Source organism: Bombina bombina, chromosome 2 (genome assembly GCF_027579735.1).
Source record: "Bombina bombina isolate aBomBom1 chromosome 2, aBomBom1.pri, whole genome shotgun sequence".
Classification (NCBI taxonomy): domain Eukaryota; kingdom Metazoa; phylum Chordata; class Amphibia; order Anura; family Bombinatoridae; genus Bombina; species Bombina bombina.
The window spans coordinates 507930587-507947195 of record NC_069500.1 but is presented as its reverse complement, the minus strand read 5'-3'; the positions used below and the strand labels follow the sequence as shown (position 1 = coordinate 507947195).

The 16609-nt window shown below is 40.4% G+C and overlaps 1 protein-coding gene across 8 annotated transcripts in view; it reads left to right on the top strand.

Moving 5' to 3' along the window:
* The window catches only part of ADCY4 (adenylate cyclase 4), a 166801-nt gene that overhangs the window by 114341 nt on the left and 35851 nt on the right, over positions 1-16609 (top strand). For all 8 annotated transcript variants that reach the window (XM_053702263.1, XM_053702262.1, XM_053702264.1 and 5 more), the window contains exons 17-21: positions 293-430; positions 6725-6814; positions 6932-7116; positions 7245-7329; positions 8373-8531. In XM_053702263.1, coding sequence (XP_053558238.1) covers positions 293-430; positions 6725-6814; positions 6932-7116; positions 7245-7329; positions 8373-8531 — 657 coding nt within the window. The remainder of the gene's footprint in view (positions 1-292; positions 431-6724; positions 6815-6931; positions 7117-7244; positions 7330-8372; positions 8532-16609) is intronic.

Here is a 16609-nt window from a genome sequence, read left to right as displayed (position 1 = left end):
TATATATATATATATATATATATATAAAACATTTCAGCCTAGGGTTGTGAAGAGTTACAGCCTTACACTACCATATTAAAAAAAAAATCTGATACATTGGAGGGTGGATTTTAGGGTAATTGTGGTAGTTGAGGTGTTCTGAGAATATGAAACAAATGATTTTAATTTAGTTTAGTATGTAACCAATTGCTTTTAAGCTAACATTATTTGTTATGTGGTGTTTTGCCAAACAGATGTCCTAATTTATAGGAATTCTGATATAATATAATTTTGCTTCATCTTTTCCCTACAGAAGTGTGTCCAAAAAGGCCCTCAGCTATTACATTGGGTACCCTCTGTTTCCTCTGCAATTTCAAGCCGCCCATGGCTCAGAGTGCCCCTTGGAATTCTCACTATATTTATAGTGCTGTTCATGGCTATTTTCAATCTGGTAATTTTTTACCCATCTATCTCTTTTATGTTTGTGTATTTATTGCTGGCTTCCTAGCTATATTTGTTCTGTTTAATTTTGTTACCCTCCTTTTGTGATTATATAGCAATATTATATATTTCCTTCTTAATATGAGAAGAGGCCACGGCATCATTCCTTACTGTTGGGAATACTGAATCTGGTCACCAGGAGGAGGCAAAGACACCCCAGCCAAAGGCTATAAAAATTACCCCCACTTCCCTTATATTCCAGTCATTCTTTGTCTTTCATCACAGGAGGTTGGCAGAGAAGTGTCAGAAGATTCGGAGTAGTTCCTTATGAGGGGTATCTGCCCTTCGAAATGGGACTGGAGTTTTAAGTAGTCTTGTCAGCCTCTCAGTGAGAGCATTGACTAATGTTAGAGTCTGGAGATGGGAGATGCAGGGAGAGTCTTTCTGCGACCCCATCCAGACTCGTATTAACAGCTCCTAGAATCAGTGTTGACGAGTTTCACTGCTTGCTTCCATCACTCAAGTCCATGTCAGGAGAGATGCTACAAGACTATCAAACTTGAGAGGCTGTGTTTTTGTTCCACTGCATAAATTCTGGTAAGATTGTTTCATTTTTATATACACATATGATAACGCAAGAAGACAGGGTCACAGTGTGGCTCCTTTTATCTGTATGGAATCAAGGGTTAATATCTCCGGTGGGGGATTATTGAACAGGGGCATTAATCACATCATTTATTTTATTATGATTATGCGGCGACATGTGTGAGATGAGGCTCAGGCAGATGTTGAAACGTACAGGTTTTACTCTCGTTTTTGTAAACTGCGCAGGCTGAAAGGGCTTGGCGCCCTTTTGCCTATAGCAGGGGCAGTCCTGCTTTGCGCACCATGTGACCAGGTGTGGTCACACTGTTTCCTCTTTCCTGACTGTGTGGTTTATCGGTGAAGAAGCGATTTTTCTGTTTTGGCATGGGTCATAGGAGGTGGTGAGTGCCCCAGCCATTGGGGGTATAAAGGTGCCGTTTAATCATATTACTCAATAGTGTGTTTTATAAGCGCAAGCTATGGAGGATTCTGATGCGTTAGAGGGTACTCCCTCTTTACCTAAGTCAAATACCTGTCTATATTGTGATGAGGCCGTGGTATACCCGCCTGCTCAATTATGTTCCACATGCCTTGATAATGTAATCATGTCAAAGAAAGTTAACATGTTTAGTACCACTGAGCGGTCCACCTCTGAGGAGTCTCCGTCCCGCAAGGTGCGCACCCTACAGTCATCTCCCAATACACATGCAGCTTCCCGTAGCACTCCTAATCCTCCATCTGGAGGGGCCCTTTTATCGCCAGACTTTACTGAGCAGTTACAAACATCAGTGTCTGCGGCCTTTAGTGCTTTACCTCGCCCTGCTAAGCTCAAGCGAAAGGTCAAATATTGCTATCCTTCCCAGGGGTCATCTACTAGCTTATTGGATTTATCTGATACAAGATTATCGGCTGATGAAGACATCTCTGATACTTCGTCGGAATCTGCTGCCTCTAAGCCTCCAGCTGCGGAGGAACCAGACTTTAGACTTAGGATTGAACATTTACGCTTTCTACTAAAGGAAGTTTTGGCTACGTTAGAGGTCCCAGAGCCTAAATTGCCTGAGGAACCTTTGATTCCTAAATTAGATAGGGTCTACGAGGACAGGGTTGCACCACAGACTTTCCTGGTTTCCTGTAAAGATGGCGAACATTATTAAGAATGAATGGGAAAGAATTGGTTCTTCATTTTCCCTTCTTACTTAAAAAAATTATTCCTAGTTCCGGACTCTCAATTAGAGTTGTGGGGTTCCATCCCCAAGGTGGATGGCGCTATCTCCACTCTTGCTAAGCGTACTTCTATCCCGCTTGAGGATAGTTTGTCTTTTAAAGAGCCCATGGATAAGAAATATGGGATATTTGTTTCAACCAGCAGCGGCTGTTGCTGCGGTTGCTGGAGCGGCTACCTACTGGTGCGACTCCTTATCTAAGTTGATCGAGGTGGAGAGTCCCCTCAACGTCATCCAGTAAATAATTAAGGCCTTAAAGGTGGCTAATTCTTTTGTCTGTAATGGAAATATGCAGATTATTCGCCTGAATGCTAAGGCTTCAGGTTTTTCTGTTCAAGCCCGCAGGGCACTCTGGCTGAAGTCCTGGTCTGCGGAAATGACTTCGAAGTCAAGACTTCTTTCCCTCCCATTTAAGGGAAAAATTGTATTTGGTCTAGGCCTGGACTCTATTATCTCCACGGTTACGGGAGGCAAAGGTGCCTTTTTACCGCATGCTAAGAAGAACAAACCTAAAGGACAAGGTCCTAATTTTCATTTCTTTCGTTCGGATAAATCCCAATGTCAGCAGCCCTCCGCAAAGCCAGAGCAATCCAAGGGAACTTCGAAGTCGTCTGAGTCCGGGAATAAGTCCAAGCAAAGCAAGAAGGCTGCCGAGACAAAGTCGATATAAAGGGGGCGGCCCCTGATCCGGCTATGGATCTAGTAGGGGGCAGACTATCGCTCTTTTCGGACGCTTGGTTTGGGGACGTGCAAGGTCCGTGGGTCCTGGAGGTCATCGCTCAGGGTTACAGGATAGGTTTCAAGTCTCATCCACCCAGGGGCAGATTCTTCTTGTCAAACCTGTCCTTAAGGCCAGAAAAACAAGAAGCTTTTCTGGGGTGCGTGAGGGATTTCTCCTACCTTTGTACCGGTACCTCTTGCAGAAAGAGGTCTGGGATACTACTCAAACCTTTTTGTGGTCCTAAAGAAGGAGGGAACTTTCCGCCCGATTCTGGACCTCAAGTGCTTAAACATATTTCTAGCCGTCCCCTCGTTCAAGATGGAGACGGTAAGGTCCATCCTTCCCTTAGTTCAGGAAGGACAGTTCATGACCACGATAGATCTGAAGGATGCTTACCTTCACGTTCTAATACACAAAGAACACTTCAAGTTCCTAAGGTTTGCGTTTCTGGACCTGCACTTCCAGTTTATTGCATTTCTGTTTGGTCTAGCTACTGCTCCAAGAGTTTTTATGAAGGTTCTGGGGGCTCTGCTTGCAGTGGCCAGAACCAGAGGTATAGCAGTAGCGCCATACTTGAATGATATTCTGGTTCAGGCACCATCCTGTCATCTGGCAGAAGACCATTCGAAAGCTCTTCTATTTCTTCTTCGATCTCATGGATGGAAGATACACTTAGAAAAGTGTTATCTTGTTCCCAGTACCAGGGTGGAATTCCTGGGTACTATAATAGACTCCATATCCATGAGGATATTCCTTACAGACCAGAGACGTCACAAGCTAACTTTCACTTACCTTGCCCTCTAGACCTCCTTAAAGGGACAGTCAAGTAAAAAAAAAAACTTTCATGATTTAAATAGGGCATGTAATTTTAAACTACTTTCCAATTTATTTTTATTACCAATTTTGCGTTGCTCTCTTGGTATTCTTAGTTAAAATCTTAATCTAAGAGGTATATTTGCTAATTTCTTAGACCTTGAAGGCCACCTCTAATCTGAATGCATTTTAACCGTTTTTCACCACTAGAGGGCGTTAGTTCATGTGTTTCACATAGATAATAATGAGCTCAGGCACGTGAAGCTCCTAAGAGCAAGCACTAATTGGCTACAAATGCAAGTCTGTCAAAAGAACTAAAATAAGGGGGCAGTTTGCAGAGCCATAGATACAAGGTAATCAGAGAGGTAAAAAGTATATTATTATAACTGTGTTGGTTATGCAAAATTGGGGAATGGGTAATAAAGGGATTATCTACCTTTTTAAACAACAAAAATTCTGATGTTTACTGTCCCTTTAAGGCCCTCTGTGGCTTGGTGTATAGAAGTGATTGGTCTCATGGTGTCCAGCATGGACATCGTTCCTTTTGCCAGATTCCATCTCAGACCGCTTCAGCTGTACATGCTGAGACAATGGAACGGCGATCATTCTGATCTGTCTTAACAGATTTCTCTGGACAACCGGTCGAGAGAATCGCTCTCTTGGTTGCTCTGTCCAGATCACCTGTCCCAAGGGACATCCTTCTTGAGACCATCCTGGGAGATTGTGACTACAGACGCAAGTCTATCGGGATGGGGAGCTGTTTGGGGTGCCAGGAAGGCACAGGGCCTGTGGACTCGAGTGGAATATCTCCTCCCGATCAACATTTTGGAACAATCTTCAATGCTCTGAAGGCTTGGCCTCTTCTGGGTTTGTCCCAGTTTATCAGATTCCAATCAGACAACATAACCTCGTGGCTTACATCAACCATCAGGGGGGAACAAGAAGCTCCCTAGCAATGAGGGAGGTCTCTCGGATTCTGGAATGGGCGGAGGCCCACAACTGCTCGCTGTCAGTGATCCACATTCCGGGTGTGGACAACTGGGAAGCGGATTTCTTCAGCAGACAATCCTTTCATCCGGGGGAAAGGTCTCTCCATCCCGAGGTGTTTGCGGAGATTTGCGACAGATGGGGGACGCCGGAAATAGATCTCATGGCGTCCCGGCTTAATTCCAAGCTACCCAGATATGGGTCGCGGTCCAGGGATCCTCAGGCGGAGCTAATAGATGCATTAGCAGTGCCTTGGAGGTTCAACCTAATTTACATTTTTCCACCATTACCACTTCTACCTCGCCGCATCAAGCAGGAGCCATCATCAGTGATACTGATTGCTCCATCGTGGCTACAAAGGATGTGGTTTGCAGACCTGGTGGGGATGTCCTCATCTCCTCCATGGAGGTTACCTTGTCACAGGGATCTGCTGGAACAGGGTCACTTTGTTCATCAAAATCTAGATTCTCTGAGGCTGACTGCGTGGAGGTTGAACGAATAATCTTAGCCAAGAGAGGTTTCTCTGAAAGGGTTATTGACACTCTCATTCAGGCTTGTAAGCCTATTACTCGTCGCATCTACCATAAGGTGTGGAGAGCTTACTTGTCCTGGTGTGAAGAACGTGGTTTCGCCTGGCATAAATTCAAGACTGCCAGGATGCTTTCCTTTCTCCAGGAGGGTCTGAAAAAAGTGCCTTTCTGCCAGTTCCCTGTGGGGACAGATTTTGGCCCTTTCTGTTTTGCTGCACAAGAGACTCGCTGAGCTCCCTGACGTGCAATCCTTTGTTAAGGCTCTGATCAGGATTAGACCTGTGTTCAGATCTAACGCTCCTCCTTAGAGTTTGAATCTTGTTGCAACGGGCTTTGTGTGAGCCTATGCATTCGGTTGACATTAAATTGTTGTCCTGGAAGGTTCTTTTTCTATTGGCTATTGCGTCGGCACACAGAGTTTCTGAAATGGCGGCCTTGCAATGTGAGCCTCCTTATCTGGTGTTTCACAAGGATAAGGCTGTCCTACATACCCGCTTGGCTTTTCTTCCTAAGGTGGTGTCTGATCGTAACATCAATCTGGAAATTGTGGTTCCTTCCTTGTGTTCTAATCCTTCTTCTTCGAAAGAATGTTTACTTCATAATCTGGATGTTGTTCAAGCTTTGAAGTTGTATTTTCAAGGTACTAAGGATTTTAGACAATCTTCATCCTTGTTTGTTATCTACTCTGGGAAGTGTAAGGGTCTGAAGGATTCTTCGACTTCCTTATCTTTTTGGTTGAGGAGTGTTTTACGCTTAGCTTACGAGTCAGTGGGACTTAGACTTCCTCAGAGGATTACGGCTCATTCCACTAGAGCGGTGGCTTCCTCTTGGGCCTTTAAGAACGAGACCTCTATGGATAAGATTTGTAAGGTGGCTACCTGGTCCTCCTTACATACTTCTTCAAAATTCTACAAATTTGACGTTTTTGCTTAGGCTGAAACAGCTTTTGGGAGAAAGGTTTTACAGGCTGTGGTGCCCTCAGATTAGGGTCCACATTTCTTTTACCCCTCCCGTTATCATTCAGTGTCCTCTAGTGCTTGGGTATAGTTTTCCCAACAGTAAGGAATGATGCCGTGGACTCTCCTCATATTAAGAAGGAAAACATAAATTATGCTTACCTGATAATTTAATTTCCTTCTGTATGAGGAGAGTCCACGCCCCCCCCCGCCCGTATTCTCCAATGGACGGACCAAAATGAGGTTTTCTCTTCCGGCACCATTTATACCCTGATATTTCTCCTACTGTTCCTTGTTCCCTTGACAGATTGACTGGAATATGAGGGAAGTGGGGGGAGTATTTGAGCCTTTGGCTGGGGTGTCTTTGCCTCCTCCTGGTGGCCAGGTTTAGTATTCCCAACAGTAAGGAATGATGCCATGGACTCTCCTCATACAGAAGGAAATTAAATTATCAGGTAAGCATAATTTATGTTTTTCTCATTTCAGTTTTTTCTTCCGGATCCCTCTTGTCCAGAGGCCCCCTTGAATTCCTCACAATCATCAAATCCAGAACCTCAAATGCTATATAGCTTACCGGTCAGTAGTTTATGCAGATTAGTGGGTGGTGGATACATGGGATGACGTATTTAAAGTGCTTGACTAACCTTTGCCTTGCACTTTAGATCTAGTTCTAAACCTGTTCCTTCTTTGCAGTATTACATGTATTGCTGCCTTCTTGGACTCCTAGCCTGCTCGGCCTTCTTGCTTATGAACTTTGAAGTCAAGTTAATCCTGCTGAGCATCGCTTTGGTTATATACAATGTGATCTTCCTGCATACACACAGCTGGCTATCTGACTGTTATGTTAATTGGCTGTATACGAATCAGAGTTTTCCTGGGTAAGGTTCACTTGTTTTCCATGTCTTATGATGGATGCTGAGTGATATTGTAGAACTTTTTGTAATATAAACTTTACCACCCCAAATGGAATGTCCTAACATCTAGTTTTTGTTTTTTTCTATATAAGACCTGGAGTCCTGAAGGAACCAAAGCTTATGGGAAGCATCTCATTGTTCATATTCTTCTTCACACTCCTCGCGTTAGCCAGGCAGGTAAGTGAATGCAGTAGGTTGCTAAAAGGGCAGAAGCCCTTCTAATAGACAATATGTATTCTAGTCACCTGGTAACACTCAAATGAAGTCTGAATTAGTTGCCAATAGAAGCCTTACAAATGGGATCAGCTTATATGAGAAGCCCTAGCTGTGAAATGTTGCAAAGGTTTTTTGAATGTATACATAGCATATATCAGCAATAAACCACCACATTGTAAAATATCTGTATACCAAAAAAATTATTTGAAATCTTTAAAACAGTAATTTTGGAAGAAATGTTTGTATTGCTTTACAGTGGAGAGGCATACCCCTTTAAATGCTCTTAAAGGGACATTGAACTGTAAAACATTATGCCCTTTAACATGTTCCCAGTTATCCATATTACCTGCTAAAGTGTATTAAATTGTTTGCAAATACTGTAGCTCCTATACCTCTATTTCGATTTAGTCTGTTAAAACCACCAGCTATACAGAAAATATGAATATTTCTATATTTTTTAAAGAAAGGCTATGTAAACAAGAATCAGCAGCAGCAAATGGGGGTGGGAGTGACAGGTACTAAAATGCTAGTTTCCAATATCTTTTTCTAAGTATCTGCTTTTGTGCATAGACAAAGAAATAAGATAAGGAGGCAGATGTGTATAGAAAAAAAGCTAAGATAAGTATGTCTGTGCTTTCTGCAAGCTCAGCCTATTTAAATGGGGTATATTGCTTATGACCAAAACAGCTATTTCATATATAAAAATAAACCTAAATGAACCATTTCCGGTATATTTTATGCTCTGCAGCTGGTATAACAAGTCTTTGAAAACAAATTAAGGGGACACCAATTTTACAGTACAAATTTTTCTTAAGTATTCATTACCTTATCTACTTTGAGGTTTCCAGTTAGTGACACCAATTAAACAATCACTGTGTAGAATGTTGTCAGATCAGTGATCAGATTACATCAGGATCCTCCACAGACTTTCTCAAAGGAGTGGAGGGAAAAAAAGTTTTAAAATCTGATGATTTTTTTTAGTTTTTTTTTAATTCTTCCTATAGAATGAGTACTACTGCCGCCTTGACTTTTTATGGAAAAAGAAGTTTAAGACTGAACGAGAAAATATTGAAACCATGGAAAACGTGAATCGTGTTCTGCTAGAGAACGTCCTCCCAGCTGATGTTGCCCAACAGTTTATAGGGCAAAACCTTAGGAATGAGGTAATGGCAATAGATGGTGTTGTTTTTTTTAAAAACAATAATTTCATATGTTAATTAATAGAAATAGCCAGCAAAATCGTTCCACTGCATGGAAAGAGAAAAATTATATAGGTAATGAAAGCGCCTACATAATAAATATAGGAAACTTTTTTTTATCACAAATTTAAGGGACACTAAACCCAATTTGTTTCTGCCATGATTCAGATAGAGCAGCAATTTTAAGCAACTAATTTACTCCTATTTATCAATTTCTCTTTGTCATCTTGCTATCTTTGTTTAAAAAGCAGGAATGTAAAACTTAGGAGCCGCTTATTTTAGTTTCAGCACCCTGGATAGCACTTGCTGATTGGTTAGGAACGTTAAAATTAAACTTTGATTCAGATAAAACGTTTGTTTTTTTTTCAAATATAATTGTATTATCAAATTTCTTCTGTTCTCTTGGTTACATTTGTTGAAAATACGTACATATCCTCCTCAGCAGCAGCAATGCACTAGTGGGAGCTAGCTGTTGATTGGTGGCAGCACACACTTGTATGATTAGCTCACCAGATGTGTTCAGCTAGCTCACTGCAAGGCATTGTTGCTCTGGAATTGACTTCAATGATGTGTTTAATCCTTTGGCAGAGGTTAAACACATAGGGCCATGTTTATCAATGCCTGGATGGACAAGGTTCATTTCCACAAACCTGTCTGGCTGGGATCACAGCCAGACGCTGCCATTACAAGTGTCTGGTTATTGCTACCGCAAGCTTGCTCATAAAATCAGATCAGATCTCTGTTTAATTTTATGAATTTCTCCTAATTGCCCCAAAAATTAGGAGTAGTGAGCCTTTAGTAAATTTAAAAAATGTAGCATCGTTTTTTTTTTTTTTTTTTAAATAACTGCACTAGGCAGTATTTTGGGGGAAAAGTTGGCGGGTGTGGGGTGTTTGGAAAAAACGACACTAAAAAGTGCCTTTACATTGCGGTCTATGGGGACTGTGTGTTCCCAGTAAATATATATGTATATTCTTATATATATATATATATATAGAGAGACTTCGATTTAGTGCACTCTCACTGGCCAACCCAGACACAGACCAGGGTGCTTAACGAAATGAACAATCTGAATAGGAATAAGCACTCACTGGATTTCAAAACAACAAATATTTATTCGGCAGTGACGTTTCGGGGCATTCACTGAGGAAGGGGTGAATGCCCCGAAACGTCACTGCCGAATAAATATTTGTTGTTTTGAAATCCAGTGAGTGCTTATTCCTATTCAGATTATATATATATATATATATATATATGTGCGTTAATATGTGTTTACAGGGACGTGCAGTCATAGGAGGCAGGGAGGCACTCCCTACCCTGCCATATGAGGCCCAAAATTTAATTAAATTCATTTTAATTTTAATTAAAAAAATCTAAAAAAAAAACATCAATTTTTTTTCACCCATGTAACGCTATGGAGAGGCATCATACAGGACTGCATCTCTCCATAGCGTTACATGTATACATTTCTTAGTTAGCAGCAGCGCCACCCACTGGTTGTAAAACTACCTTTACAATAATCTGAAGCAAAATATTGGCCAATAGGAGGCATCCCTCATGGTGCCGCCTAGCAAGGGAGCCAATCAGAGATGGTCATGTTCTCCTGGTGATTGACACCACCAGGAGAACTGACCGGCGCTGATTGGCTCCCTGTGCATGCGCAAGGGAGCAGCAAAGACGGTGGGAAGGGAAGTGAGGAGAGACTCAGAGAAACTGTCACTGCGCTGCTGCCTCGACCTCCTTCTCTTGAAGATTTTTTATCAGCGTTGCTGCCGGGTGCCCTGCCCATTCCCACAGAGTGACAGTCACCGGCCACAGTAAGTGAATCCTCATTATGGGGCACAGGCAAAACCTACTCATCTGCTTCAGGTCCTTTCATTCAAATTCCATTGATAGATTGCGCATTAAGTGTTTTACTAAAATGTGCAATCTATCAGTTGGAAATTGAATAGAGGAGCAGAAAAGCAGGTTTTTCAAGTTCCTCTGCTTCTGCTTACCCCACTCACCCCCGGGCCCCGGCACTGAGGCAGGTTAAAAATATTGCTGGTGTGAGACTGAGTAACTAAAGTTGGTGTAAAAAAACATGGGCTTGCTAGTGCACAGTGTGTCAATGCGGTGTGGACTTCACTGTGTACTGTGTAGGCACTGCAGAATTTGCCATCATGCCATTTCCAAATTTGTAGGTTTAGAAATCCCATGACAAGCCAAACAGATTGTTTACTGACATTCTTCAGATGGAGCTTCACAAAAGCATTGCTTCCCAGTTATGATTAATTAAATAATTTTGCAATGTATTTTATTTATTTATGTTGCCCCCTTTCTCATATCATTTAGCATTAAAAGTTGAGCAATTTCTAATTATTAGAACAAGGAATACTCCTTAAGGCTAGTATACGTCTTAAGGCTAGCCTGCTACATATCTGTCCCTAATTGGCTTTATATAACAGTTGCAAAACTATTTATACAAACTTTATGACAGTGGCTAGCCTTGCTGTCTGAGAAATAAAGCCCAGATTGGCTTGTCCTTCTCCAAATAAGGCAAAGGGTGGGTGGAATATTGGAGAATAGCTGCAGTAAAAAGGATGTTAATTTGTTTAACGTTGAAGGAGCATTAAACACAACATATTTCTTTCATGTTTCAGATAGAATATACAATATTAAACAACTTTATATTTTACTTCTGTTATCTAATTTTCTTTTTGTATCCTTTTTAAAAGCATACCTAGGTAAGCTGAGTAGCAATATACTACTTAGAGCTAGGTGCTGATTGGAGGTTGCACATATATGCCTCTTGTCATTGGCTCATTTAATGTGTTCAGTTAGCCCCCATTAGTGCATTGCTGCATATCATTGAACAAAGGATACAAAGAGAATGAAGCAAATTTAATAATACCAGTAAATTGGACCTGCAGCCTGCCAATTTAATTGTAAATTTAAGCTGCCTCTGTCAGGTTTTATATATGTGTTTATCAGACGTATCATAGCCAGTGCCTCACCAGCCTCTGACCTCACCGCATGTTTATACACAAATAAACACATACATATATATGTATATATTCATATACATTTATATTTACATCATTGCGCGACTTACCCCCTACTCTGCAGTAGTTCTCATGCCGTGACAACAAATACTCCCATTGGAAGCATGCTCTCATGAGCGCAATGCTTCCATGCAATGTGAACGTCAGGTAGCGTTCGCATTGCACCTCACTTGTAATACCAGCCCACTGTAAGCAATGAGACTTGTAATCACAATATATTAAAATCAAAAGCCACAGCGACCCCTGTGGTGGGAGTACTGCACTGCACACAATATTATTACATTAAATACAGACTAAATTGAACAAGAGACAGTCTTAAAAGGTAGGGACAGGAAGCCAAACTGTCTGGGGGAAAATGGGAGGGTTGGCAACTATAATATTAGTCATGGACCCTTATGGTAGCAGTGTGTTTTAAATTAATTTAATCAATGAGGAGAGGATTGTGCCTTTTTTCTGACCAATTAATTTTGGTTGTTTACTTAAAATAATATTCACTGATTCAGAATGATCCTCAGATGCGAGTTATATATAAACTGTGTCTTTATTTTCCCTTTCTCCCTTGTATTCTCAGTGCCTTTTCAAATAATTGCCTTTTATAAATAACCATAAAAATGATTGTATAATAAATTATGCATGATTTTCAAATTTCAGCTTAGACATTTTCTCAGCAGTAGTTCTATTCAGAATCTCTATATCAGGTCTGTTAAATAAAATACAATTATGTAGGAAAAATCAACTGCAAAGCATTTCAAGCTTTTTTTGTGTTTTTTAAAGTGCTAGTAATTTACAGGCATTTTTGTCTTCAAATTATTAATACTGCAGGAAAGGGGGAGATGAACAAATTGTTTCAGTATTTTATCTGTATAAGCTATGTTTTAAACTAGCAATGCAATGGTCTTTTTTTCTTTGATTAATTCTATGGGTAGATTTATCAATTTGCGTATGGACTGGGTTCACATGTTGTGAGCCTGTGTGCATTTCATCGCAAATTGGGGGCGCATTTGTTGATCGTGTAATCCCACCCCCTGAACATTGAATATCGTGAATGCGTTCACATATCACCCCATAGAAGACAATAGAGCAAAGAAAGTAGGAAAAAACCTAACACCCTGCTTGTGAGCAAACCAGATCACATATTCTCAAGTGTGCTAACTAGACATAAAAAATAGGAATAGTTCACATTCCAATGTTCCTCACATTGCAGGATATGTTCTATTTATTAAAAAATACACATTTCTACATATATCTGATGATATTTTGGTACAATATATATATATATATATATATATATATATATAGGAATATCTATCTAAATATACATAGAACATATTCGCCTCTGTGCAAAGCACTGGAATGTGAAATATTTACTGTAAATACACATGATACCATTTTATTAAATATGAAAATTGCATACATATGCTTTTTCATGTTTTCATCTACTTGACTGCAAAGGGCTCCAATGCACTTATATATACTGTATGTCTATATATGTATACATATGTTTTCCTTCATAAGATAGGGAGAGTCCACGGCTTCATTCCTTATTGTTGGGAAATACAACACCTGACCACCAGGAGGAGGCAAAGACACCCCAGCCAAAGGCTTAAATATTCCTTCCACCTCCTTATCACCCCAGTCATTCTTTGCCTTTTTTCACATTGGGAGGTGGCAGAGAAGTATAGAGTGACGGGTGGAGAAAGCGCCTACTATGTACCTCAGCCCGGGGTAAGGTGCACCTAGCTGACACCGAGAGATAAACTTATTGGGGAGAAAGCCCAGGCGCCTACCAAAAGGAGGCGGGTACTAAACAATCGAAGGTGAAGCAGCTGATCTGATTAAAAATGAATTTAATTACAAAAATAACATAAAATACATACTAACATGGATCCATGAAAGCTGACAATGATTAATAAAATTTGAGGCAATAAAAACATAAGCATAAAAGCGACATATGAAAGATTCAATATTCAATCAATAAAAACAACAGTATATTAATAGCTAATGAGAATCAAAATATGTAAGCTAAACTGTGTAGAGTTCTGATGTGGTGTACGTTGTTGTGAGAAAGGAAGGAGGTGTCCTTCCGCCCTTTGGTTTTCGGTTGGTTATAAGAAAATAGTGGTGAGATCGTGTAGGGGAAATAGAATGTGATTCCTATGAGTGAGGCGTGATGTTCTGATTTACTTAAAAACAGACATTGTGTGACATCAAAAATGAATATAAAATAAGAATAAAAAATAAGAAAAAAAGTGTGCGTAGCTAAAATGTCAATTATTTAGTCCAAATTCAATAATGAAAACGTACTGACTCCAGATAAAAAAGTTGGTGTCCAAATGAACCAAATATAAAAGTGGTGTTCTTCAAATATAAAAATTGAAAAAATGTGAAAAAAGTGATGGTATCCAAAAAACAAAACGAAATACAAAAGCTCAAAAAATCAATGATCAATCCAAAGTGATAGTCTCAAAAGGGTAAAAAGATAAAAAGATAGAGTATGTGCAATGTCCACCACAGGCAGTGTCTGCTGTGTGACTTGATAGTAGTGATCACCGCTACGGTGTATGTTGCTAAAAGGACTTGGGGTGTGACGATCTCCTCCTAAAAAAGAAAATACAAATAGTGTAGGTTGTATAGCAGTGTGGACAAAATAGAAATAAGGCTTACCAGTGTCTACGCGTTTCGGCCCGTATCAGGCCTTTCTCAAGACTGTTTTTTTCATTCTGGAATGGTGCCTTATAAAGGATCTTTTGACCCCGGATGTAATTATCAATTACTTCCGGTTGGAAAACTAACAGCGTCCGTTGTTTTTTCAGACTCACAGCTAAAACTATATGAGTCTGAAAAAACAACGGACGCTGTTAGTTTTCCAACCGGAAGTAATTGATAATTACATCCGGGGTCAAAAGATCCTTTATAAGGCACCATTCCAGAATGAAAAAAACAGTCTTGAGAAAGGCCTGATACGGGCCGAAACGCGTAGACACTGGTAAGCCTTATTTCTATTTTGTCCACACTGCTATACAACCTACACTATTTGTATTTTCTTTTTTAGGAGGAGATCGTCACACCCCAAGTCCTATTAGCAACATACACAGTAGCGGTGATCACTACTATCAAGTCACACAGCAGACACTGCCTGTGGTGGACATTGCACATACTCTATCTTTTTATCTTTTTAACCTTTTGAGAATATCACTTTGGATTGATCATTGATTTTTTGAGCTTTTGTATTTCGTTTTGTTTTTTGGATACCATCACTTTTTTCACATTTTTATATTTGAAGAACACCACTTTTATATTTGGTTCATTTGGACACCAACTTTTTTATCTGGAGTCAGTACGTTTTCATTATTGAATTTGGACTAAATAATTGACATTTTAGCTACGCACACTTTTTTTCTTATTTTTTATTCTTATTTTATATTCATTTTTGATGTCACACAATGTCTGTTTTTAAGTAAATCAGAACATCACGCCTCACTCATAGGAATCACATTCTATTTCCCCTACACGATCTCACCACTATTTTCTTATAACCAACCGAAAACCAAAGGGCGGAAGGACACCTCCTTCCTTTCTCACAACAACGTACACCACATCAGAACTCTACACAGTTTAGCTTACATATTTTGATTCTCATTAGCTATTAATATACTGTTGTTTTTATTGATTGTATATTGAATCTTTCATATGTCGCTTTTATGCTTATGTTTTTATTGCCTCAAATTTTATTAATCATTGTCAGCTTTCATGGATCCATGTTAGTATGTATTTTATGTTATTTTTGTAATTAAATTCATTTTTAATCAGATCAGCTGCTTCACCTTCGATTGTTTAGTACCCACCTCCTTTTGGTAGGCGCCTGGGCTTTCTCCCCAATAGGTGGCAGAGAAGTGTCAGAAGATTCTGAAAGTCCTGAAAAAGGGTATCTGCCCTTCGAGATAGGACTGGAGTTTTAAGTAGTCATGTCATTATGTTCCACGGCTCTTAGTCCCTTTGAGCCGTCTACCTCTCAGGACTTGGCGTCCTGTGAGATTACTACCCTTGCTACTGTGCTACATTATCCACTCCACATGCAGTTCCCCGTAGCACATCTAATCCTCCATCCGGAGGGGTCCTTCTTCCTGCAGACTTTGCGGCGCAGTTAAAAACGGTGGTGTCTGCGGCCTTCGGTGCATTACCTTGCTCTAACAAACGCAAGAGAAAGGTTAAACATAGCTCTCTTGACCTGGAGTCATTTAAATATTTATCGGATTTAGCTATTGTGTCCCAGTTATCTGATAATGAGTTAACCTCTGTAGCTTCAGAGGGTGAACTTTCTGGGTCGGAGTGCTTAGTGACTAAGCCTCCTGCTGCGGAGATTTAAAATTGAGCACTTGCGTTTTTTATTAAAGGAGGTTCCAGAGGCCGCGCTGCCTGAAGAACCTATCGGCTAGATTACGAGTTTTGTGTTAGGGTAAAAAAGCAGCGTTAAGAGGTCCTAACGCTGCTTTTTTACTACCGCTGGTATTACGAGTCTTGCAGGTTTAGGGGCACCGCACACTTTTTTGGCCTTACTGCAAAATGACTTAAGTAAACTTCGTAAAGTCTTTTTTCTATGGTACTTCCATAGCGCCGGTATTACGAGTCTGTCCTGGGAGGACAAAAAGTGAGTGGTACACCCTCTCCTGTCAAGAGTCCTACCGCATTTTAAAGTCAGTAGTTATGAGTTTTATGGTCAACGCCCTAGCATAAAACTCATAACTAAAGTGCTAAAAAGTACACTAACACCCATAAACTACCTATTAACCCCTAAACCGAGGCCCTCCCGCATCGCAAACACTATAATAACATTTTTTACCCCGAATCTGCCGCTCCGGACACCACCGCCACCTACATTATATTTATGAACCCCTAATCTGCTGCCCCCAACATCACGACACCTACATTATATTTATTAACCCCTAATCTGCCACCCCCAATGTCGCCGCAACCTACCTACACTTATTAACCCCTAAT